We start from the raw sequence: 25,549 nt of genomic DNA, 5'->3' as shown, positions 1-25,549 counted from the left end.
ACACCTGGGAGCATTTTCTATACCACTCCACCATTCATGTGGCTCCCCAGGAAAAGGGGGACACAGTCTCTGTGCTCACTCAGCCTCTTTCACATTGTCTCCCCACAGACCTCAGGCTTCTCTCGCAGGTCTAGGAGATCGATGGTATTGTGTATGGAGTATACTCCCCGATCGAGATGTCATTTCCATCTCTTCAGTGGCTTCTGCTCTGTTACAAGCTCTCATCTAGGTGGCTACTCACAATCACATTCGGTTCCCTACCACTGTTTCCCACTCCCTGTTATGGGGGCTCTCCCCAACTTCAGTAGAGGCTCCCCTTTAACAGAACCGTCAAAACTCACAGTTACCATGGATGCCAGCCCGAAAGGGTGGGGCACTCACTACGAAACCCAATACGCACGAGGTTTTTGGTCTCCTCTACCACCAAGAAATAACATCACCTGACTAGAACTAGAGGCATCCTGCCTGGCCCTCATTCAGTTCCACCTCTCCTCTAGGGCCATCGTGTTAATACATTCAGACAACATACCCACAAAGTCACAAACATACATGCCAGGTCCAGATCATTAATCCGAATGGTGGAGCCCAATCTTCATAAGATCCTCGGAGAAGTGTTCTTACAGCAGTCAGAGTTGATCCTACTGGCATCCCATAGGCTCTGGAGGGCCAGGTTCTCATAACTTGTGTACCTCTCTGGCGTCTCCCCCTCCACAGGGATCCTCTCCCTTAAAAGACCTCTCACCCATCTGTCCTAGTATGGCTCCAACTGTACTTCTGGGGTTTGAGGGCTACTCGCATGCTGCGCAACATTCTGTCTTGTCTTCCCAGCATCCATCTACCATCTAGCCCTTAGGACGACATGGACTGCTTCTCTACACAGAAAATGACCAATCCACTGGCCACGGGGGTTGCTGAAGTCCTTGCCTCCCCCAGTCTAGAGCTCTGATCTGCGTTCTAATTCTCTCAAATGCCATACCTTTGTTCTGGCCTTGATCCCAAACTTTTCAGAGCGCGGTAGTTCTGTCCAACATTCCCACAGTTTCTCTGATGGACCTCCAATTGGCTTCCCCTATTGTCCAGTGTTTTTTACTATCATGGTACTTGAATGCGGCCTTTAATGTCATTCCCCTGCTACCATTCAAACCCTTATCTTCTTCCTCTCTCTAGTTTCTGCCATACTAGGTCATTGTGGTTGCTTTATCTTTGTCCCACACAGTGTCTGTGCTGACCGCTTTATTATACATAAGGACTCTGCATGTCCAGGTTGACTACATGGTACTTAAACCTGACCCCTCTTTCCACCGGTCTTATGACCTTGTTCTTCCTCACTTCACCACAGAGAAAGACCTGGCTTACACATTTGCTGGGCTGTATGCATCTATATCAGGCGCACTATAGGTCAGATATTTCACATAACTGACCTCCCTTTATCTCCTTCAATACCTGTTCTAGAAGAATTACAGCTCTCCCTATGCCCAGGGCAGCCACAGCAACCTTCTCGGCACACACTCCTTGGGTGCGGCATAGCATCCATTCTGCTCTTCCATTTCTCTCCTTATTCATCACTACAAATATTCTCCTTGTAGACACCTCAGGTGACCTTTGGGCGCATGGTCCTCCTACAAGTAGTTTGAATACATCCTTCCCTCCCAGTTGTTCTTTCGCATACCGCTTGGGCATGTCCCATACTTATGAGCTCCAGCATAGGGGAAAAAGGAACATTGGACTTACTGTAAAGGGTTCTTTTCCCTGTGACTGGAGCTCATCAGGCCCACCTCCAGATGTATATAGTTATTGGGGTTGGTTCTTCGTATCTTGGATGGAGCGGCCTTCTAGAACATAACAGCGTTAGTATGTGTCCTCTGTGATTTAACCTGTTGCCTTTCTAGGCTGTTTCTCTCTTTCTACATGTGCCACACTCTATGCTACAGTCCTGGAACTGGGGATATGGCACCCTCTGGCAAGAGGAAACTAGCCTCACATGTTTTGGTCCTGTCTCTTGGACATGCTCAGTGCACAACCCATACTGATGAGCTCCAGGCACAGGGAAAAAGGACCCTTCATGGTAAGTCCAGTGTTCCTTTCACAGCTGCCACACATTGAGTTGACACTTTCAACCAGCTATCTACCATGATCCCAAGATCCCTCTCCTGGTCAGTCACTGACAGCTCCGTAGGAATGTGCATGGAACCACAGACGATCGGTTCGATGGCAGGTTTGTGTGCTTACCTTTTAAGGAGCATGGAGGGTACTCTTACACACATGCTGCGTTGCCCCTGCTGTGTTTCCCCCACTGGTGCTATCTGCAAAATCGCTTGTGCGGAGTGGGAGTGTACGCTCTTGTCACCCCATTCAGCGTCAGACGGAAGTGGCCAGTGCACATGTGAGATGTTGGGGGGGGGGGGAGAGCACCCTCCCTTCTCCTTAAAGATATCTTCCCACTTTTGAATTGGCCAAATCGCCAGACCTTCGAACCAGTTTGGAAGTCTGTAAAAGGGCCTCCGAACCGGTTCGTGCACATCCCTACAGCTCAGACCACATCAGGTTATATGTGAAGTTGGAGTTTTTTGTCCCAATGTGCATCACATTACACTTGCTTGCATTGAATCACATCTGCCATTTTGTCACCCGGTTTGAAGAGAGCCTTCTGGAGCTCCTCACAATCTCTTTTGGATTTCACTACCCTAAATAGTTTGGTGTCATCTGCCAATTTGGCCATCTTGCTGCTTACCCCAACTTCTGTAATATTTATGAATAAGTTAAAGGGCACAGATCCCTGGGGGACCTCACTTCTTACTTCCCTCTATTTAGAGAACTGTCCACTTATTCTTACCCTCTGTTCCTGTCTTTCAACCAGGTACAAATCCATTCATGAACCTGACCCCCTTATCCCATGACTAAGTTTTCTCAAGTGTTTTTTGGTGGGGAACTTTGGTGGATGCCATCTGGTGCTGGCGATTTCTTAATTTTTAGTTTTCCAAACAGTTTAGAATGATGTCTCTAGTTGCTTCTATCTGACTCTGTTCCTTAGCCTCTGTCCCTGAGAAGCTCAGTTCAGGCACAGGTATATGCTTTGTATCCTCCGCCGTGTAGGCAGATGTAAAGAATTTGTTTAGCTTCTCTGCAATCTCCATATCCTCCTTAATAATCCCTTTCACTTCCTCATCATCTCAGTCCAACTGTCTCTCAGGCAGGTTTCCTGATTCTGATGTATTTAAAGAAGTTTTTGTTATTCTCCTTGATGCTTTTCGCTAAATGTTCCTCAAACTCATTTTTTGCCTCCCTTACTGTCTCCTTGCATTTCTTTTGCCAGAGTTTGTGTTCCTTTCTGTTCTCCTCATTTGGGCAGGCCTTCCAATTTCTGAAGGAAGTCTTCTTCCCCTTTGTAACTTCCTTGAGTTTACTTGTTAGCCATGCTGGCATCCTCCCAGAATTAGTGATACATTTCCTCCCTTTTGGTATACCTTCTAATCGGGCTTCTCGTATTGTAGCTTTAAATACACTCCATGCATTTTGGAGTGAAGTGACTCTCCTGATCTTCCCTTTCCATTTCCCCCCCACCAAACTCCTCATTTTAGAGAAGTTTCCTCTTCTGAAGTTCAAAGTGTCTGTGTTAGACTTCCTTGTTGATGTTCTCCTCACATGTATGTTGAATTTGATCACACTATGGTCATTGTTCCCTAAGGGTTACACTACACTGACATCTTGTACCATTCAGGACCATTCAGGATGGTACCCGTGCACCATTCAAGATTAAGTCCAAGGTCACCTTCTCTTTCGTTGGTTCCATGACCAGCTATTCTAGCACACCGTTCTAACTGTTCTCTTGCATGTTTTAGGCTGCAATTAGGTAAAAACCTGATGTAATCATTAAGAGCAACTTTAATTGGGACTGATGTGAAAGGAGATACTTTCATGATCTTTCTTGGGGGTAGAGTTGTGAAAGTGTGAGGGCAGGTACTCTGAGTTGGCTTCATGAACCCGTCATATAGTCAAATCTTAATGTTTATGTGACATAGTCGTCAGATGGATTATGTGATCCCTATTTGCCTGGGATCATGTCCCAGAAAGAAGCCCCAGTTTCAAGGGCAAAAATGGTTTCCAAAGCAACTGACAGTTAGGTAGTAGACACTCTACAGGCAGCAACAGAAAGTGTATGACGATGATATGTTTTGACCCTCCCCCACATTCAATTTTGCACTGAAAATATTCACATGCAAACATTTGGCACAAGCCTATTTTTAATGATAAAAGGCATACTTGAGCCCTATTCAGACATTAAACTTGTTCACACCACCATCTGAATCTTTGTCTAATGTGGGTTACTAACATTAGTATGATTGTGTGAACCTATGACAAGGTGGGAATCTTGGCCCATAAACTACTTTGGCATGGGTTCACAGAATTACTTCAATGTTGGTAAGCCACATTAAGCCTAGATTTACATTGTTGTGTGAACAAGCCTACTAAGTTGTATATACGTTCAGGTATGTATGTACAAATGACCATCTAATTTATGTATTTTTCTCTGTAAATCGCTTTGAGAACTTCAGTTGAAGAGTGGTATATAAATATTCGTAGTAGTGTGAATGACTATACATGTGTTCATTTTAAAAATAAAACTAGATACACTTCTCTCTCAAATGCAGGGTACAGATGGGAACTGCACTATTCTATGTACATTGAACATAACATGAATAATGTTATCTGTAAAACATGCACAGTTATTGACATGTTATGTTCAATGTACATACAGATCTGTACACCGATTGTACTTGTGTTGAACAGTGCATGTGAACAGGCTTTGGTCAGGCGTACATAACTGTAGGGGAAGAATGGCAGTTCAGTTCCCAAATAGCAAAGCAAAGCAAAACCAGTTTGGTGAGAAAGCAGCTAAGCAAGAGGTCTTGAGACAGTTCATTAGTACTGAAGAACTACAAGGATTTGTTTAAAGAAAAGGTTACAAATGGATGTAAAAAAGCCTGCAGCTTAATTTCAGTTGTAGCTCATGGCTGAAGAGAGAGACCAAAACAAACAGCCATCTCTGGAGAGACAAAATGGAGACTAACTCTGGAAGAATGAAGAGGAGAGGAGCCCAGCACTTTTATCCATGACCCTAACCCCCACCCCCCAGTGAGACATTGCAACTTAGAGCTGATGCTGCCAAGGTACTAGCTCCAATAATAATACCATGCATAATACCATAGTATGGCTAAACCATATGTAGATGCTCGCTGCGGAGGGAAGAAATGGCAGAAGGAGTTGAGGAGCTGGGTGGAGTATATTTCATGTACCATATTTACCAGAACTGAAGACTACTCTGCATTGAAGACGGCCCCCCTTAAAAAGTAGAGGTTAAATACAGGTTATACCTGCATTTATCATAAGGAACAGGACTTTGAATTTAAGATGACCTCTTGATTTCTAAGATCAAAAAAATTGGGGGGACAAGATCTAGTCTTGGATTCAGGTAAATACAGTATTCTATTTGGGGCGGGGGGGCTGGAGGAAGCTGAGATATTCTTGTAAGTGTAGAAGGGAAGTTTATTTCATAAAGTTAGACAAATACAGTCCTAGCTGTTTTCCAGAATCACACAGAGGAAAACAAGACATGTGGTGGAAACCTAGGTCTGGGAACTCGTCTCGATTGAACATCAAAAAGGAGGGGAGTGGGATGCATTTTTTTAAAAAAAATTTAGATGGGGAGAGAGGCTGAACCTTTCTTGCCTCTCTTTCCCTGCACACCCATCTCTCAGATGCTTTCCCCCTAGCCAGACATCCCAGATGTTCCTTGTAACTGAAACATCCTTCATTCAGAAGAAAAAGTCAATAGCCTTATTTACTAAACAAAGATTCTGGGAATTAAGCAGGAGCTAGTGCCTCATGTTAGAACTCTAAGTATTTGCTACTACTCCCCCTTTCCCCGGGTTCTACTCTACCTATAATTACTTGTGGATATTGGAGTTAGAAAATCTGCTGGCATCAGAATATGTAGAGCTATATTGCTTTGCTGCAAAAAATTAATGTACTTTTGTAAACATAAGTGAAAGTAGACTTTTGTCTGGCTTGCTGCTGCTTGGGTCCTTTAGAAGCTTACATGGCAAAAGCAAAATGTCAAGGGAATGAATGTGGCTTGAAAGGTCAGTTTGTTCCCAATTGTTAGCTAATGAGAGTTTGCATATATGCTGGATGGATCATCACCTAAGGCTTTAGTAAAGGGAGGGCAACAACTGGAGAGAGAAGCTAGCTGCATAGGACTTTCATTAAATGTTTCTGTTTGAGTCAATGATGCATTTCCCACTGGTCCACTTTACGCTTTCCAACTCTTGGATGCTGTGCCTAATGCATTCTTTTGTATACTTAAGTTTTGTCTTTTTGCCCAGACTTGGCACTAGCACCACAGGCAGACAGCAGGAGGAGAGAATGAATATATTTTTCATTTGAAGTGAAGCCACACCAGAAGATGTTATGTTTAGTCTCTGAGCCTGATCAGTGCAGTGGAAGACTTTTCTTCTATTCTAGAGATCCGAACCACCGTGGAAGGGTTGAGAGGTCAAACAAATGTTCTCATCACAGCATTTTTCATTCACTCAGATGGCGGCAGCCGGTGGATTAGCTCTTTGAATGAGTGAGGCTAAAAGGGATCATTCTTCAGCCTGGATCTTCAGGGTGATACAGGAAAGCTGTCTGTATGGGAAGCTGGTCAAAGGTATGGACTGGCAAAAATTTCGTGGTGGGATGCTAGTGCATAAAGGAAATGTCTCGGAAGGTTGGAAAAGATATGGTGAAAATTTCCTCTGGAGACATGAATACCTCTGAAATAATGTTTTATCTGAACATTCATTTATGGGTTACCATTTGGCTATACTTTTATTATGATCAAACAAAATAACACACAATAACCAAAGTTGTGAGTAGCAAGCTTTTGAGTTTTCCAGAATTCTTCACTAGACTGGATGGGAAACAGCCCACCCGTCCCCCAAAAAACTGCACAGGGAGGATTTTTTAAAAGGCATGGTCAAAAAAGTCTGCTATTTGTCTTAAGGTGGAGTACAGGAGCGCTATGCAGACTTCAGTTGATTAGCCTCATTAGGTGTTGCACATTGATCTGCAGGTTACATACAGGGCTAGAGAGTTTGCAGGGCTTATCTCTGCTAACTGAGCAAAGAGACACCTTTTAAAGTGGTGATTCTCTTATATTTAGCAGGGGGAGAGCAATTGGCCTTATCCAACCTCAGCACAATATCCTTCCTGTGGCTGCTGTTGGTGTCATTTTGTTTTTTTGCTTTTGAGTGAGTTTGGGGACAGGGAGCCACTTTTTCTTTTTCTGTGTAAACCACCTTGGAAACGTTTGTTGGAAAGCAGTATATAAGTAGTAGTAGTAGCAGAAGAAGAGAGACAAGGGAAATTGTCTTGGAAATAGCCTTAATAAAGACTGTCCGGGCATTTGTAGAAAATCTAAACTTTAGCATATATATAAAATATAGAAATAGAAATAAAAATATAAAAATATTGGCTGACATCCAGACTAAATGACTCCTGAGTGGTCCTACTGAAATTAAGTAATCCTTTGGAATAACTTAGTCTGGATGTCGTCCACTGTATAAATGGGAACTTGTGCTCCTCGGATTCAAAAAGCCACAATAGAAACAATATAAGAATCCAAGATAAAATGTGTCTATAATTAATCCATAAATATTTTAATATGATCACATCTCACAATAGAATATATAGATATAGATATAGAAATAGAAATATATACTGTATTTATAAATATTAATGTTTTATCATTTTGGGTTCTTCAGAATTCTTTATCAGATTTTATAAGAAAAAGAGTTCTGGAGAACTAAAAACCTTGCTGCTTACAGCTCTGTGTCATTCTGTTGATCCTAATACAGGGGTTACTAGAGTGTGACTTGGATTTTTTCTGGTGGGTCAGTATGGGCATGTACGGTTTTTATATTCATTTATGTGAGATCTGTAACAGTGAGAATCTGTTCTGTCAACAAACTAAAGGGTAATAGAATCTTGGAACTGTCAAAGTTCTCCTAACTTGGCAAAGAGGCACCTTTTAACATTGTGATTCTCTTTATTTAGCAGGGGGAGAGTAACTGGCCCTATCCACCCCCAGCACAGGACCTCCAGTGACTGTTGCTGGTGTCTATCTCATGTTTCTTTTTAGATTATGAGCCCTTTGGGGACAGGGATCCATCTTATTTATTTATTATTTCTCTGTGTAAACCGCCCTGAGCCATTTTTTGAAGGGCAGTATAGAAATCGAATTATTATTATTATTATTATTATTATTAATAAAGGGACCTGCAGCCAAATATTTGGCAGTCATTTTGCATCCATATGAGGAATTCGGACCCCACTCCCACCAGTGTTCCCTCTAATAGGGATTCCCAGGTATTGTTGACTAGAACTCCCATAACCTCCAAGCAAAAGCCATTGGAGCTGGGGGTCCTGTGAGTTGTAGTCATCAACATCTGGGAATCTCTGTTAGAGGGAACACTGACTCCCATCCCTCATCTCCCTAACCTGTAGCCTACCTCAGCACTCTGTCTTTGCCCCCTGCAAACAGCAGGTAGCCTCTCCAGCCCCAGACTTAGTATGAGGTTTTGGTGCTATATTTATTCCATGTTATCCACCCTCCCTAAAAACTTTATCACTTTGTTAGCAGAGGGGCTCTTCTGACTATTGGCCTTGATATATATTTTACCCAGATTAATGGGTCCATCAGAGATTCAGCATTCTGTTTCCCATAGTGGCAAACCACATGCCTCTAGGAAGTCTACAAGCAGGGCATGAATAATCCTCACCTATGGTATACTATTCAGAGGTATACTGTTTCTGAACAGGGAGGTTCCGCATAACCATTATGACTAATAACCAATGGCAGCAAGTTCTGTATTTCCCGACGTCCTGAATCTCCTGCCAATCTATTTCACAGGATGACCACAAGTGATCCGCAGCACTTCCTGATATCACAACTCCTCTCTGAAAGCTTCAGGTTACCTGCAAATGACAAGCAGCGGGTTTTTAAAGTTTCATATCTTGTGATCAGCCAGTATGATCTGTTTTCTGCAGTAATCAGTTTTACTTAAACATCCATATTGTAAATATACTCTAGCATTGTTTAACTTAGCCCGGAGTTGCTATGTGTCCCTGCAGCTGTAGCAAATTTGGTTCAAATCGGTTAAGTGGTTCACAGGTTAGCCCACTTGCGCCTCCAAAGTTTGCATGTCTGCCATCTTGAATTGGTGTGGATGACATCATCACAAACTATGCCATTGCGGTGTCCCTGTGTGTCACTCACTGCAACTGTACCCAATTTGGTTCTAATGCGTTAGACAGTCCACAAATTAGAAGGCTTGAGCCTCAGATGTTCACGCACCACCATCTTGGATTGGAGTGGATGACATCATCACACACCACACCATTAGGGCATCCCTATGTGGCCCTACAGCTGTAGCAAATTCAAATTCAAATCGGTTAGGCGGTTCACACGTTAGCCTAATTGCGCCTCAAAAGTTTACGCGTCCACCATTTTGGATTGGGGTGGATGACATCATTACAAAATTCTACATTGAGGTGTCCCTATGTGTCCCTACAACTGTACCCAATTTGGTTCATATTGGTCCTGGCGTTGTGAAGTTTATAGTGGCACACACAGACACAGTGCCGGGTGATCTCATAAGTCTACTGGAAAGTAGGCTAAAAATGAAGTTTAAGCAGAACTAGCCGACCCTGCATAGAGCATCTGTGTGCTCTTTGGGGCTGGCAGTTCCCCCTTTCCCCCAGCTTCTGCCCCAGTCTGCGTTGCTAGCACACTTTCCTCTCAGTGCAGCTCCAGCGGCTTATCTTGGCGGAGTGGCTCCACTGCCCTGCCAGGTGTGGCACGGCTCCGCTGCCTGCCCCGCCAAGCTCCTCTTGGTGGTGCGGCTCCGCCACCCTCCGCCTCTTCATGGTGGCCCAGCTGCCGCCTCACTGTGGCCGGCCTGGACCCGCTACCGCCTCCTCACCACAGCCTCACCTGGCTCCGTGTGGCTCCGCTGTCCGCCCAGCCAGGCTCCTCTCGGTGGTGCGGCTCTTCCACCCGCCTACCGCCTACTCTTCCTGGTGGTGGCAGCCGCCTCCTCCTCACCGCCACCACCACCTCCCCACCACGGCTAGAGCTGCTGCCACTGCCTCCCTGCTGCCCGCTTCTGCCCCCCTTCTTCCCCCCACTCCCGACAACCAGGCCTGGGCCTGCTCCGCCGCCGCATCCCCACACATCCCAACGCATTTCCGCCCACCACGCGCATCCGGCCAGCTTAGAGAATTGATAAGATTAAAAACCCAATATTAGAAACTCACCCTAGCCCAAAGAAAAACTCCAAAGCAGCAGCTTCAGTAGCCAGCAACTCTCTAGGGCAACATGCACTTATCACGTATCCCAAAGGTTCTCTCAAGCAATAGTGCCTTAAGCCAAGCAGTGAGGGAGCCAAATGAGCATGCCTTGGAGTGGAGTTCCACAGCCTAAGCACCACTACCAAGAAGTGGTATTCCTCGCCCACCAGGTAGCAGAAGGACATTGCAGAGTCTCTGATACTGACCTGTGTGAACAGGTAGGTTTCTTGCAGTTTTCACTGTTCCTGTTCACAGAGGAGGAGCTTTGCTCATGTAACTAGACCATTTTGTATGAGCAAGCACTGATGCTAATATTTATTAGCAACTCTTCATCTACAATTCTCCAGGTAACAGAGAGAGAGAATAATATTATATGGATGGTACTTTTTGAGCCATTTGGATGGCTCTCAAACAGCCTATGTCACTCACGTGCTATAAGATAATGACCGCAATCCAACACAGAGTTAAGCACAAACCTATTGATTTCCATAGGCTTAAGTGTGCACAACTGTACTGGATTGTGGCCATTGTCCTGAGCTGACCAGCTAATCTGAGTGGGAGAACATTTCTTCCTGATCCAAAAAAACATCAACCCAATGCCAAGAGTGGTATTAAAATACATCTGGATTAAATGGAAGGGGCTGATCAAGGCTACTTTCCCTTTGTCAAGATTTCCGAGTTACCCTTTTCATGCTCTTTGGAATTATAGTCATTGAAGAAATGGCTTGTCAAGAGTCCTGTTCCATGATGCTGCAACCCACTAAATTGCTATCTTGAAGGGCTGCAGTGGGCCAAGCATGTCATTCCCTCATACCAAACAGCGAACCTCAATTGTTCTAATTATAGATAAGAATATAATGTCTGAGGGTTTTTTTTAAATAATCCCAAATTGCTCTATATTTAAGACTTTAATTCTTTTTAGTTTTAGTTTTGGCAGGAGGACTGAATATTTATTTTGTAAATGTGTATTGACTCAAATTAAATTAAGTGACCCTACACTGAAAAAAGTCTACATGACCTGGACCAACTCAATCATAATCCCCCCCTGCTCATTATATCATAACAAGCCCCTGTCATATAGATTGGGCAGCTCAGCCAATTTCTGTGACTCTGGAACTAGCTCTATTGAAATTGCTTATCCCCAGTATAATCTCAGCAGGAGACAATTCAGCATAGAACTTTTGTATTATTATTTCCTGCAGTGTAATTGATCTCTCCTCCCTTCACTGACAGCACTGTGAACATATAGAAGTATCTATATGTATAGGAAAACTGGTCTTGTGGTAACAAGCACCTCCCCTTAGCTAAGCAGGGTTCACCCTGGTTGCATATGAAGGGGAGACTAGAAGTATGAGCACTGCAATCTATTGCCCTCAGGGGATGGAGTCGCTCTGGGAAGAGCAGAAGGTTCCAAGTTCCCTCCCTAGCTTCTCCAAGATAGAGCTGAGAGAGATTCCTGCCTGCAACCTTGGAGAAGCTGCTGCCAGTCTGTGGAGACAATCCTGAGCTAGATAGACCAATGGTCTGACTCAGTATATGGCAGCTTCCTATGGTCCTATGTTCTCTGGTTTGAATCTTGCCTCTACAATGAATTCATTATGTAACTTTAGACAAGCCACTCTTTCTCAGCTTCAGCTCCCCATCTGCACTACAGGCATACAAATACTTTACAAGGCTGTTGTAAAGATTATGAGATAATTAGTGTGAAATATTTCAAACACTTGAAGTGCTATAAAATACTATTATCTGATTTAATGAACTGGTAGTTCTTACAGCAGGATTTTTATTACACATAGGTTTTGCCTTTTGTCTTCTGTGGAACTCAGGACATTGTGAGGTTCCCAAGTGATTTCTGGTCTGAGCACTGACCAGAACTAGATCTGCTAAGCTTTGGCAATGTGGTTGCATTTTCTGCATTCAAACCATGCCCTGGAATTTTTTTTATATGTATATTTTATTGTTTTTTACCCACTAATTTATTATGGCTGGTATCCAAAGAGGCCTGTGCGCATGCACAGAGTACTTAGTGCATATGTAAGGTTACCAATCTTCTCATCTTGTAGTAGTCCCTCAGTGAATGGGAAGTTCCTGAACCTCGGGGGTTAGTATTTCAGGGGATACAGGTGACTGCTACAGGGAGAGAGAAGGCTGAAAGCCTCCCTGTGTTTGTGTTTCTGTATCTTAGATCGTACACAGCCTTTTAGTCCTGACCATTATAAACATTATATAAAGTTTTATATTAAATATTTTTTATTTCATAGAAAATCATTTTATCAAATACTAAAATAAAATGGGATAAAGTCTGTACAAGCAATCATATCCAACACTTTGCCAGAAATTAAATTTTGTAAATAACTGCCTGAACAGAGAAGAGCTCTCACCTGTCTCCTAAAAGAAGATAACTGTAAAGTTCTGGCAGGCCTCTTTAAGCAGTTGTGATGTCACGATGACAAGGTTCTATTCCAAACCTTAACAGATGTTTCCCATAAATGCACAGTGTTTGGACCAGGACTTCTCCCATAGATCTCAAAGGTCTGGGCAGGGGGTAGAGTTAAGATAAGAATGTGTGGTGGTGAATATCCATGAGACCTTTTTCAAGCAGAAGGAACATGTTTAAACGCTATTTGTTCTATGCAGCTGCAGATCTACTGTTTTTCTAATCCCAAGTATTCTAAAATGTGTTCTCAATTACCTTGTGCATGTTTTAAAAGAATTAAATTTCCATCAAAGGGTTTTATTTACTGTTTGATCTTACTGTGTCTAAAGATCCTGATCAGAATGAAGATAATTTTTTGACTATGCTCATATTGTTCCATTCTAAAATATAAGCTGCTTTTTTTCTGGGTTATGGTTTGTTCTTTTTTTTTTTTTAATTGGTTGGTCTTTTTCATCTAGTGACTTCTGACCTTTCTAGTAGAAGTTTTAAAACTGAAGATCTAGGTCTGAAACAACATGACTGTGGTGTGGCCCTATGTGGGGCGTCTGATTGTTTTTTGTATCAGAGTGTTCTGGAAGTTTAATAGCTCTAGACTACAAGAGCAAACACGGGCTCAGCAGACAGAAATGCTTTGGACCATTCCAGGTTTTTTTGAAGTGGCTTTTTGGCACCATAAACGGAAAGTACCAGTCATACTCAGGTAAAGCTGTACATAGGAGCCTTTCCAGTAGGGATGTGCTGAAGTGCGATTTGGCATCTGAATCGTGGACACAGTCCCTTTTAAAACCGAGGGCCTACACAACCTCTTTAAAGCGGAGGAGAGCATGTCCATACCTGCTCTTCTGCAAGGCTGCAACTTCCATAACGGCAGCACTCCCCCCAGCTATGACTGGGCAGTTCTGGGACGCACATGGCCTCTGTGCGTGCGGAAGTGCTGCCTGCTGAACCAGAGACTGAGGAGGAGGAAGAGAAGGAACTCGGCCTGTAGGTTAGTGCTCAGCTCTGTGAGGAAAGTAGCTGTGACTTTCCTCCTAGTCCTTGTCTCTGGGTTTGGCCTCATATGAGCCCCTCAGGCCTCCTGCACTCTTAGGGGTAATGACCATGGACATAACAAGTCAGCCAAAATAATAAGAAGAATATTTATGTACTGCTTCTCAGCAACAAAGTTCTCAAAGTGGTTTACGTATAAAAGGAATAAGATAGTTCCCTGTCCCCAAAGGGCTCACCATCTAAAAAGAAACACAAGGTAGACAACACCCCCAGCCACTGGAGAGGTGCTGTGCTGGGGTTGGATAAGGACAGTTGCTCTCTCCCTGCTAAATAGAAGTCAGTCACTATTTTAGAAGATGCTTCTTTGTCTGGTTACCTGAAGTATCGCTCCAAAACTCTTTCTTTGCATGCCAGACTGACTTATGGCTGCTCTGTAACACCAATCCTGTAAACTCTATGGGATCTGTGTAGAAGCTTTTAAAAATCATAACCTGACATGACTGACTTCATAATAAAGACTCTAGTGTGTAACCTCAGTTGTCCAGTGGTGGTGTATGTGATTCTCACTCAACATTTAACAGGGAGTTTGTGCAAAATCAATAAAAGCATCTCCTCTTCTATTATACATTACTTCAGTTTTGCTGGTTAAGCACTTTGGCCTTCAGAGTGTGGAGGTGTAAAGGGAGCAGACATAGTTCAAAACTCAAAAATGAATTTCCATTTTATAGGATGATGTCATTGTAGGACACTAATATTGCTGGAGAGGTTTGGCTTCCAAGGAGCAGAAAAATCTGTGGACACATTGCATAGTTCCAAGAACTTGATGTATTTTTTCCAGTGTTCAGAATCATTAACACTCTGCTGAGTTCCCTTGTAAATAGTTTAGAGATCATGGGAAGTCAGCCCTAATACCAAAGAACTGCAAGATGTAATGGGATGTGTACTTCTTAAACAGGATTCTTCTTAACTGTGCAGTTACATTTTGAGGCCTGATTTCAAAGTGATGACATGCAACATTTTATTTTTTATTTTGGGGGATACAGAACTCTCCCTTCAAGACTGACATTGCAACTTTGCTAGCTTTCTTGTTCTTATTAAAAATATTTATATACCACTTTCCAGCAGACTCTCAAAGTAGCTTATGTAGCAAAAGGTATAAGAAAATTGTTTCCTGGCCCCAAAGGTTGGGTGCCAATTACCCGACCGTGGATACACGAAACTGTGGGTGTCAGGTCCGCAAATGCCAAGGTTTGTCTGTATTCTATCTAGTGATATTTTGTATTTTGTTGAGAAGTTTCTCCTAGTGGGGATCCTGTAGAGATTGGTGTGTGTGTGTGTAGTCAAAAAGGAAAGGGGAGGGAAAGGAGGAGGAGAAAACTGAGTTGTTTCTGAATAAACTCTTAGTTAAATCTACATTAGTCACTTTTGTGTTTATGAGGGAAGCAGCTATAAAACAATAGGGCTACTGAGTATTTAGGGTATTTAGGGGCATCTGAATATAGGGTATTTAGAGCAATTTCCTTAGGTCTGATATGGGCACTAAAGATTGTTCTGTATTTGAAACAGTGATTACTTGCACTGTTCTAATTGGCCAGTTTGCTCTGTTGTAACATAGTTTTGAATCTTTTAATGTGGGAAGTAAATTAGCTTTAATCCAGCAGGCTTCACTAGCGCTAAAGCTGTTTCATCTCGTTAAGGGGGGGAGGGCTAGAAGAAGAGTGTGGACAGAGGAGCGGGACACACAGTTCTTGAGTTTGAATGCTATTCTATTTTTGCAGCAACCTGTTGGGCAATTGAAAGATGGCTAACAAAGCTGTCCGTGGGATTATGTTATATCCAAAGAGCATGGGAGAGGCTGGCCTGAAAGTGTGCACTCTTAAGGAAAACAAAGTGGGAATTGAATGCTGTAAAGTCATTTTTGTTCAGTTTGACTTTTAAAAATGCACCTTGAAACAGACATTGAAATATGCTGCCGTCCTACTTTCTCATTATCAGAATTAAATTATAGCAATCAGCATGCCAACTTGCAGATCTTCAGCTGTTATTGGACTGCAACGCCCATTAGGGGTGTGCACAGAACTGGTTTGGCTGGTTTGGTTCTAACTCAGACTGGATTCAAACCAACCTGGCCCATTCTGACCACCCAAATGGCCCGAACCTGTTTGGGGGATATACTTGTAATGGATTCCCTTTTACAAGTAAAGGGGCATTCCCTAGGTGGCAGTGGTGGCAAGAGGGGAAAGAAGCTGCTAACCCTGGCAGGCTGGTGCTGCACTCACCCTCCCAGCATGGCAAGCGTGCTTCTGCCTCCTTTACCAAGCCAGCAGAGGGGGGAGTGTGTTTGCTGCACCGGGAGGGTGAGTAGCCGAGCCAGCTGGCCGGGACAAGCAGCTTCTTTCTCCTCTCTCTGCCCCCGCCCGGCCGCCCCTGTTTGTCCTGGACCAGTTTGCCCAACTTGGCCTGTACCGGTGCGATTATGGACCAAACCACCCCCTGTCCGGTCCACGATCAAACCTCTGAATCGGCCCTGGTTTGAGGCAAAGAGGTTCGGGACAAACTGTTTGTGCACGCTTCTAACTCCCACCATCCCCCCCCAGCCTCAATACATTGGACTGAAGTAAATGCATTATTAGTGTTTCTTTCTAGGCTTGACATGGGCCAGTATTCCATCCACTGAGAAATGCTGTACAGCTCCTATGTAATATTTTGCCACCTATAAACATGTTACCTCCAAAAAGGGCTTCACAGCATTGTTCTTTGTTTTCCTGTTAGAGAACGCTATTATGGTGGATTGGTGCTCTGTGTTTCTAGTGCAGCCAGAATGAAAAACAGCACTAAGGGAAAATGGATGACCCCAAGGAGGCATATTAATAGGAACACTGTCTGCCGGACGAGGACTTAGCAGCTGTAAATCTGCCGTGCATTTTAAATCTTTTATTCCTGCATTCATCGACATCATGCGTTGGCCTTTATAAAACTGAGACATGCTGCAACATTCTGCACTTGAAGCTGTCTATTTTTATTATAGGTGAACAGTACTTTAACCTATGAAATGCTTTTGAAAAGAGATCCATTCCTGTTTGTTATTTAATTGTAACTAAACAAAAGACCCACCTTTCTGGACATTTGGCATTCCTGGCAAACATGTGGCCAAAATGATGCTTTTGTCTGTTTCAGGGAAACTTGTTTCTTATTTAGTGCATAGTTTAAAAATGATCTGCACTCGGTGCAGAGGAAAAGGTAACTCGAACAATATGCAAGTAGATTCTTTAAGCAATGTGAGGTTAACAGATGTATTTCTACAGAAGATATTTGGAGAATTCCTTGTCTTGTCTCATTTTATTGTTGATAATAAAAGCGGTTTTGTCTAGTGAATGACATGTTCCATTTTAATGATATAATACAGAGTGTTGCTGGCATTCTCACTGGCTTTTGATCCTGGATAAATGCATTGCTAGATGTGTGTTATCCTACGAAAAGTCCAATTAATTGGAAGAATGCTGCAGTCTTGCACTCAAAAGGGCTGGCTTTTAGAGCTTCACAATAAGAATTGCCTGCCTTCTGAAATACCCACAGCCTGTGTTTGGCACAGATTCTGGCCATGCTCATTACAATTAGGAGTCAAACCTGACTACAGCTGGGAGTCAAGCCAAACCTGAACTCAAACCCATTTTTTTTTTTTTAAAAATGGTTCAGATTCATTTTTCAGTGAGCTGAAAACCTTGTACAACCATTTGTACAGTGGGGTGCCTCTGGGTACCAGTTGAAGGGAGTAACAGCAGGAGAGAGGGCATGCCCTTAACTCCTGCCTGTGGCTTCCAGCGGCATCTGGTGGGCCACTGTGCGAAACGGGATGTTGGACTAGATGGGCCTTGGGCTTGATCCAGCAGGGCTGTTCTTATGTTCTTATTCACATAAAGAGTGGTAACAGGTTCAAAATAAATGGTTCAGTAATCAGCCATTCATCTTGCAATTGTATGACTGATGTTTTATCCCCTTCTTTTTAAGATTCTGATATTTTATTCATAAACTTTCTAAAAATTCAAAAATGAACTGTCTAAGATTGATGATATTTTTCATGAAATGTACCTAAGCTGATTCAAAGTGTCTGAAATGGTTTCTGAAACACTACAAAGTTAATGTCTGGTCTGAACTAAACTGAACTGGAGAGTAAACCATACTGATGAACGTGATCTGGAACAGAATCTAGTGTAATGTCTGTTTGGAGTTACTGAATGTTCCAGTTGCAACTGATGCAGAAATCATGAGGCAGAATCCTATGTGCCACGTGGAATTATGTGATGATCAGCATTATATGGAAGCTAACTGGAAGGGCCACTGGGGTGATCATGTAGATATTCAATGGGAATATCTTCTGTTCTTGGATATGGTATATAGATAGCTTAAGTAAATGCACGCTTCTTCTTGACTTGACAAAACTACTCAATAGTGGTGTTTAAAACCGATTATGTAGTGGAAAAGATAGTTATCTTGGAAGACCAAGTCTTTGCTTACTTTTTGTATTTGCTTCAGTGGAAGATCATATTAACATAGCATTGGTGCTTAAGTAAAATGGATGTGGTCTGCTTCAGTGTTTCCTCTAACATCTGGGAATCCCAGATGTTCTTGACTACAACTCCCATAATTCCCAGCCAAAGGCCATTGCTGTTGGAGATGCCTGGGAGTTGTAGTCAACAAAATCTGGAATTCCCTGTTAGAGGGAAGGCTAGTCTGGTTCCTTCAAAGAAAGAATAAAGGTTTCAAGTTCTGTGGCTTCCCTTACAGAAGGAGGAGTAAACAATGCAAAGGATGGATTTTGTTGTCCTTGCTTTCTCATACACACTTAAGCTATGGAAAGAGGTCTAAAACAATACCTTTCCCCTTCCTCATAATCTAACACAGTATTTCTGATAGTGTGTGAGATTATTTGTATAACACTACAGTTTTCTGTGCGGGGGGAGGGGGACTGGTTCCATAGCCAGCTCAACATTGAAGTGGGGGAAAGTTTGCAAAGCTTTTGGTCACAACATGTTTCAGTAAAAGGGAAGTGCCTTCCAAAAAGCATCTAATTTCCACAGATGTGGAAAGTATTATGCCTCACAGTAGAGTCTCCCAACACCCGTACTAATGTTGAGTGAGTAATCCCTGCCAAGGTTCTGATCCAAAGGCTATTTCAAGCCAATAGAGAGTGTTCTTATTGGCTTTGTCTTCATTTAGCTGTCATCTTTAGAAGACGATCAGGTACTGCTTGGCAAAGTAGCAAGGTAATGGTGCCTAATGTAATCAGTGTTGAGCGATGGCCACTTGGTGATTAAGTGCTTGTTGGCTGGAGAAATGTCTGAGCAAGGTGCCAGCACCAGTAAAGGGGCTTTGTATTTACCCGAATAGAAGACAACACTGAATTTAAGATAACCCTCTTAAAAACAGAGGTTAAAAACAGGTTATACTTGCATTTACCCAAAAGGAACAGCACTCTGAATTATTTTAAGACAACCCTTCAATTTCTAACATCAAAGAACTTAGAAAAGACCTAGTGTTGGATCTGGATCAGTACAGTACTCCAGAGATATCAAATGTTGGACCTTTTGCACCTCTTGGTATTCTCCCTTTGCAGGCTGGCATTTTTGAAGAAAGTAAGGTAAAGTGTGCCATCAGGCCGATTTCGACTCCTGGTGCCCACAGAGCCCTGTGGTTTTCTTTGGTAGAATACAGGAGGGGTTTACCATTGCCTCCTCTCGTGCAGTAGGAGATGATGTCTTTCAGCACCTCCCTATATTGCTGCTGCCCGATATAGGAGTTTCCCATAGTCTGGGAAACATACCAGTGGGGATTCGAACCAGCAACCTTCTGCTTGTTAGTCAAGCATTTCCCTGCTGTGCCCATTAAGGTGGTTTTTAATGAAAGTAGTCACCCTGCAAATATTTCACTGTGATGAGTGTCTTGTAGTTAACAGCTGCCCTGAGAGTATATTGCTGGAGGGTGGGGTATACATTTTCAAATAATAGATTAACAAACAAATACCATCACCTTTGTCTTCTTATATTTCTTTCCACTCAAATGTATTTCATTGGTAAACAATAAGGGGCATTTTAATGCAAATTTATTATTATTTTTTTTAAATTTAAAATATTCCTATATTGCCCAAAACCTGTGTCTTTTATACCACCCCAAAATTGGCCTCAGTCAAAAGGATATTGTAGTAAAGGATATTACTGCTTATTGTTTATGAGCAGGAAACACACACGCACACACAGAGAATTGTTTCCTAGTACCAACCACACACTATAGAAGTATGAAATGGCTCATAACAGGCAATAAACTCTCATTTTCATTGGGTAGCATCGCACATAACGGCAGCAACTAACTGGGAGGGAACCGCCGCTGCTTCCGTGTTATCTGAAGCCAGAAATGTTGGGTTGAGAATGTCAGGTTTTCCTGCCACCGACCTGTAACCAGCATTTGAAGTTGGTTGGATGATGTCAGGTGGCAGAGGAAATGTGACGTTTTCAACCTGACATTTCCAGCTCAGATGATGTGGAAGAGACAGGAGTGCCAGGAGCTTGCACTCACCACAGATAGATGGCTCCTTGCTCCTTTCTTGCCACTATTTGGTGTTAAGCTGTCCATAGTGACATAATGAGGAGTGACCATGATCTCTTGCTTTCTTCTGGAATAAATGACCTCTTCAAAACCACTCTCATCTAACAGTTCAAAAAATGAATTGTGTTAGCACTTTCCCCCTTCTTCATACCTGTCTGAATTCTTATTCCAACTTGTTGACTTATATAATTAAAATTAAGAATGCATGTCTTTCTATGACAAATTTAAAACTTACACCAGAAGGAATTAAGGATTTTTTAAAAACCCACAAAAAACTAAGTGGGTCTTGGTTTTTGTATTGAATGCTATTACATTCAAAAGCTTTCAGAGCTGTCTTTTAATACAAATTCCTTGTATTTCTCAATCTTGGTGTGGTGCGTACATTCAGACTTTCTCAACCAGATCTAAAACAACTATAATTGATTTTTCATGCTTTCACAGACCATAGTTAATGATCACTTCACACTATCAATGGATTAGGTAATGGTCTTTGGAACAAAAACAGCTCTCTATTGATCTTTAAAGCTGGTTTTCTGGAATGATGTAACAATACAGTTCTCAAGTAAGCATTGCACTCTGCATTTTGGTACTTTAATTTTATTCCAATTAAAATGAAGCACACACAAAAATAACTACAAGGAAAGTTACAGAATATGAAAGATATGTCCTGCAGTATGACTGTATGCACTTGCACTGTATTTTAGTATACCATCAACCAGGGAGAGTTGAATTGATGGAAAAGATGTAATGCCCAAGTTAAATTGGGGGATCACATTTCAAGAAAGGTAGACAAACAGAGAAAGGAGAGGGTTTGCTTAGCTTGGATGCAAAGAAGATTAGGAGATTGTGTTCAGACAGTTATCCAACATTTAAAGGGATTGCTGGAGGGAAAAAAGTGAAAAACATTGTTTAGTCTTTCAGCTGTGAATAAGGCAACAAGCAATGGGCTTAAAACTACAGGAAGTCAGACATTCTTCCTCTTCTTAAGAAAATGTTGCCTAGGATAGTTATAGAATTTCTTTGAAAATATTAAGGAAGTGCTGGCAGGCACCTAACATGATTCCTTAGCACCCTTTCTACACTACAGAAAATGCGAGCTTTCAACAACCCAGGTGTCCATGGTGGACCTTGGGTCTTTTGTTGTATTTGCAGGTTATTTGCATATCTGAAAACATGGTACATTCTTCCAGGAGTTGCATCTGGTTGAAAAATATGTAGGGGTATTCTTCAAATGTTACAAACAAGATATGGGTAAATCAGTGTAGAAAGATAAAGATACTGTTTTTGCTATAATGTGTGAAGTGGCCCTTTAGGTATAGGATATAGTCTGTCCTAAGCAAGGAGTTGGACCAGATGATTCCTGAAGTTACTTCCTGCTCACTGATTCTAAAAGATGTCCCCCTTCTCATCCATTCCTTAACAGACTAGCAGAGAGTTTAAGTGCTAAGCATGGCTTTGCTGGAGTCCACAGCAGATTTCAAACTGAAGAAACCAGAGCTAGTGTAGATGAGAGATGGAATCTGGTTTTCTGCTTATTGTAGTTGATTTTACCTAACAGGAGCTCTATGTATGCATACAGATGTCTGTACACATTCCTGTCATTGGGGGAACTGTGTATATTCCAAGGGTGCTCTCTTGGGGAATAAAAATAAGCATCTTGTGCTCCTCACTGAAGGAGTTTTATTTTCTTCATATTGTGATATTCATTCATTCATTTATTCAATTTCTATACTGCCCTTCCAAAAATGGCTCAAGGCGGTTTACCCAGAGATATAACAAATAAGTTGGCTCCTTGTCCCCAAAGGGCTCACAGTCTAAAGAGAACCACAAGATAAACACCAGCAACAGTCACTGGCGGTCCTGTGCTGGGGGTGGATAGGGCCAGTTACTCTCCCTTTGCTAAATAAAGAGAATTGCCACGTTAAAAAGGTGCCTCTTTGCCAAGTTAGCAGGGGATATGCTTGGCCTTGAAGGCCAGGAAGAAAGCCCAGGCAGAGTTAGGGGGATTTGGAACTCTTCCAAAGAAGTGTCACATGTCTCCTGCTGGAATGACCAGCAGAAGTGTTGCGTGTAAGTATAAAGTACAAAAAAGTGCTGCCAAGGATTTGGGATTCATTATGGCTATGGCTGTACCTTTAATAATGGAATATTACTAGAACTGCCAGATTCAATGTGTTCCTGTATCTTTGAACTGTCCACCATAGAAACACTGTGATGAAAGAATCTGCATCTGCCAAAAACCTTTATTTCGTATACCTATTAAATGCACAGGAGTCCTTTCCTATATAGAATTTGGAAATTCTGAATATGATTAATGATACAAAAGTGCAAGCTTCTGAAGAATCTCTTGGAATCTTGAAGTTACTCTTTGCATTATATTTTAGCAAGGCAGTTCACTGTAATTTGAATCTGTGGAATTGTTCCCCCCAATTATGGAGGTGCAAAGGAAGACTTCTTACAATGTTTCTGGAGTTTTCACCACGTGATATCTTAAATATCTGTCACTAAATTTTAAGGTTCCTCATATGCCCATCTGAGATTCTGAAGCTTGCAATGAATCTTATATTGTGAGGAAGTTGAACCAGAACACTTACTTATTACATTTCTATCCTGCCCTTCTTCCAAGAACTTCAAGGCAGTGTAATGTTTGCCCCTGCTGCCCATTTATGCTCTCCACAATCTTGTAAAGTAGGTTTGGCTGAGACAGAATGACTGGCCCAAGTTTACCCAGTGAGTTTCATGGCTGGCTAGGGTTATGATCCTGGGTCTCCCAAGTCCTAATCTGTTACTCTGCTACACCATGTTGCTGAAGACATGCCCTGAGACATGCATCTCCAAGTACCCACTATGTGAATCAGCATTATTGCACCCTCCCTTGCAGCCCATCTAGTCTGTTATCCCTTCCCCGTGAAGCACATGGGTCTCCCGTTAAGCTGCAGTTAGAGGGAAAGGGTTTGGACTGGCACCCTTGCTTTCTCCTTCTTCCTGGGCTCTCTGTTCAGTGTCCAGGAGAGCCATAGCAAATCAGCGGCCTATGGTTTTTATGAACAGCTTTTACATTCATCCCTCTACCATTCCTTGTCCTGTGAGACTTCCAGGTCTCATTGAGGGCTCCTAGCCATATTGCCAAGCCCACTAGGCCTGCACTCCCCACTTTGCTGTGCTGTGGCAGCTCTGCCCCTCTCAGTGCTGCTGGCCAGGGAAATCCAAGCACTCTTGTCCTCTGACTCAGTTGGCAGTCATCATGCCCATACACATTCATTGAGGTAAGCTACTATAGAGATGCTGTCTTTCTAGCACACAGAGTTTATTTAAGAGGTTACAGTTCCCACACATTAATATATGTATAGTGATAGTTCCCATTCTAAATAGGGCTACAATATGTACTTTTGCAAAAGCAGAATTTGGCATGCAGTGCAGAACTGGTTATCTATAAGAATCTCTGCTTTTGAGATTGCAGAGAAGAGCTTGAAAGTTTGGAGCCTGGTGTCTGTTCCCTGAAGATTGGCCCCATTACTTCTCTACCTTCCCATCCTTCATTGCCCTACATCCTATCCCTGGTCTTGCAAAGAATCTTGAAATATGTTGAAAATAATTGTGTTATATTTATAATATGCAAAAAGAACATTTGTATTGAATTTAGATATTCTCCTTGATAAAGAATTTTGGTGTACGGCTAGGAAGGATGTACTCTCTAAACTCCAGACCTAATTTTAAAAAAGTGAAACAATCACATTTAAATTGGTTCTGCAGCCCCCAAAGCTCAGATGAGCACAAGTAGCCTCACTTTTGCAGCAGAGTGAGGGAAAACTACAATCATGATAACTTTGTAAAATGGTAAACTCCATCAGTATCAGGGACTTTAAAAGAAGTTCTGTTCAGCAGCTGTCCAGAGAAGCTGCAAATTACATACCTCTGGCATTCCAAATATATTCATTCTGCTCTTTTATCATTCTTATGTATCCGTATCCCTCACTTTATCAGAACAAAGCTCATCTTATGTGTTGTCTGTCACGTCCAGAATCCAAAATTCAAAAGAACAGAAGAGGCCCTGTTCATGTTGTTTCTGAGCAATCTCCCCTCCTACATCTAACCTATGGCTTTACTGGAAACATCTGGACATAGCTTTTGTTGTTTAAAGCCTGCAAGAAGCCTGTCTTAATTGAATGTTGACCCAATGAAAAGAATATGTTGAACCCACTGAATAAAGGGTATAAAATAGATTCAAAACTTTGTGGGGTGGTGGTGTATTAGTTCCTTATCTTCTAAGCTTTTGTAGTACGTATATGTAGCTTTTCATTAGGCATAGGTATTCGCTACAAATGAGAGAATGACTGCATGCATCAAAGGAAACATGTGTATCGTGTGTTGCATTCCAGATCATGGGCTCTTGCACGGGGAGGATGATTTTCATTGATCTCCCCTTCTGTCTGAAATGCTCTGTGCCATCTGAAAATATATCCCTGAGGGTTTCATAGCTCTCAGGGTCATATTTTCAGATGGCACAGAGCACTTCAGAGAGAATAGGAGATCAATGGAAATTGCACCTATGTGAGGGCCTGTGCTGCTTTAGTCGAGAATGCACCATGCTGCACATGTGCTTCCCTAGTCTGGAGGTCAGCTCAGCTATTGGCATTTTACTAAACAAAACTGAATAGAGTTGAGTTAGAGTGGATTCAAGGAAGAGTTTTTAAGCTGACTGGTGTCAAGCCAATAGCTAGTAATTTTGTGGTAGCGAGGGTCTAGGGTTTCTAGTTCTTGGAAGAAACTATTCTGATCATTAAGCATAAATGTGTGTCACTGAAATAATTGCATACCTCAGTATCTCTGCTTTCATTTCTCCCTCCTTCCTCTAACTGTGTCCCTTATATTTTGATTCTTAGACTGCATCCCCTTGGGGCAGGGACCTATTCAGTCATTTAGTGTAAACACACACTCTCTCTCTCACTCACACACACACACACACACACACGGCACTAAACAATATAATATAGCATCTTGGTGGTGTTCCAGGGGTGGAGCCTGGCAGAAACAAAGGGAGGGGCTCAGTAATAAAAGGGGTGGAGCATGTGCACTCAGGAGTAAGCTACACAGAAAAACTACACACACACCCCTAAGCTGCATAGCTAT

At 42.4% G+C, this 25,549-nt stretch overlaps 1 protein-coding gene across 4 annotated transcripts in view; it reads left to right on the top strand.

Moving 5' to 3' along the window:
* MYLK (myosin light chain kinase) overlaps positions 1-25,549 on the top strand; it is a 359,252-nt gene that overhangs the window by 38,663 nt on the left and 295,040 nt on the right. For 2 of the 4 annotated variants that reach the window (XM_053251736.1, XM_053251728.1), the window contains exon 2: positions 6,595-6,709. The exons of the other annotated variants lie outside the window; for them this stretch is intronic. In XM_053251736.1, coding sequence (XP_053107711.1) covers positions 6,625-6,709 — 85 coding nt within the window. In that variant the 5' untranslated portion in view covers positions 6,595-6,624. The remainder of the gene's footprint in view (positions 1-6,594; positions 6,710-25,549) is intronic. 4 annotated transcript variants of the gene reach the window in all.

Source organism: Hemicordylus capensis, chromosome 1, assembly GCF_027244095.1.
Source record: "Hemicordylus capensis ecotype Gifberg chromosome 1, rHemCap1.1.pri, whole genome shotgun sequence".
Lineage (NCBI taxonomy): Eukaryota > Metazoa > Chordata > Lepidosauria > Squamata > Cordylidae > Hemicordylus > Hemicordylus capensis.
The sequence above is the reverse complement of the archived record's forward strand: the minus strand, read 5'-3'. Positions and strand labels throughout refer to the sequence as shown.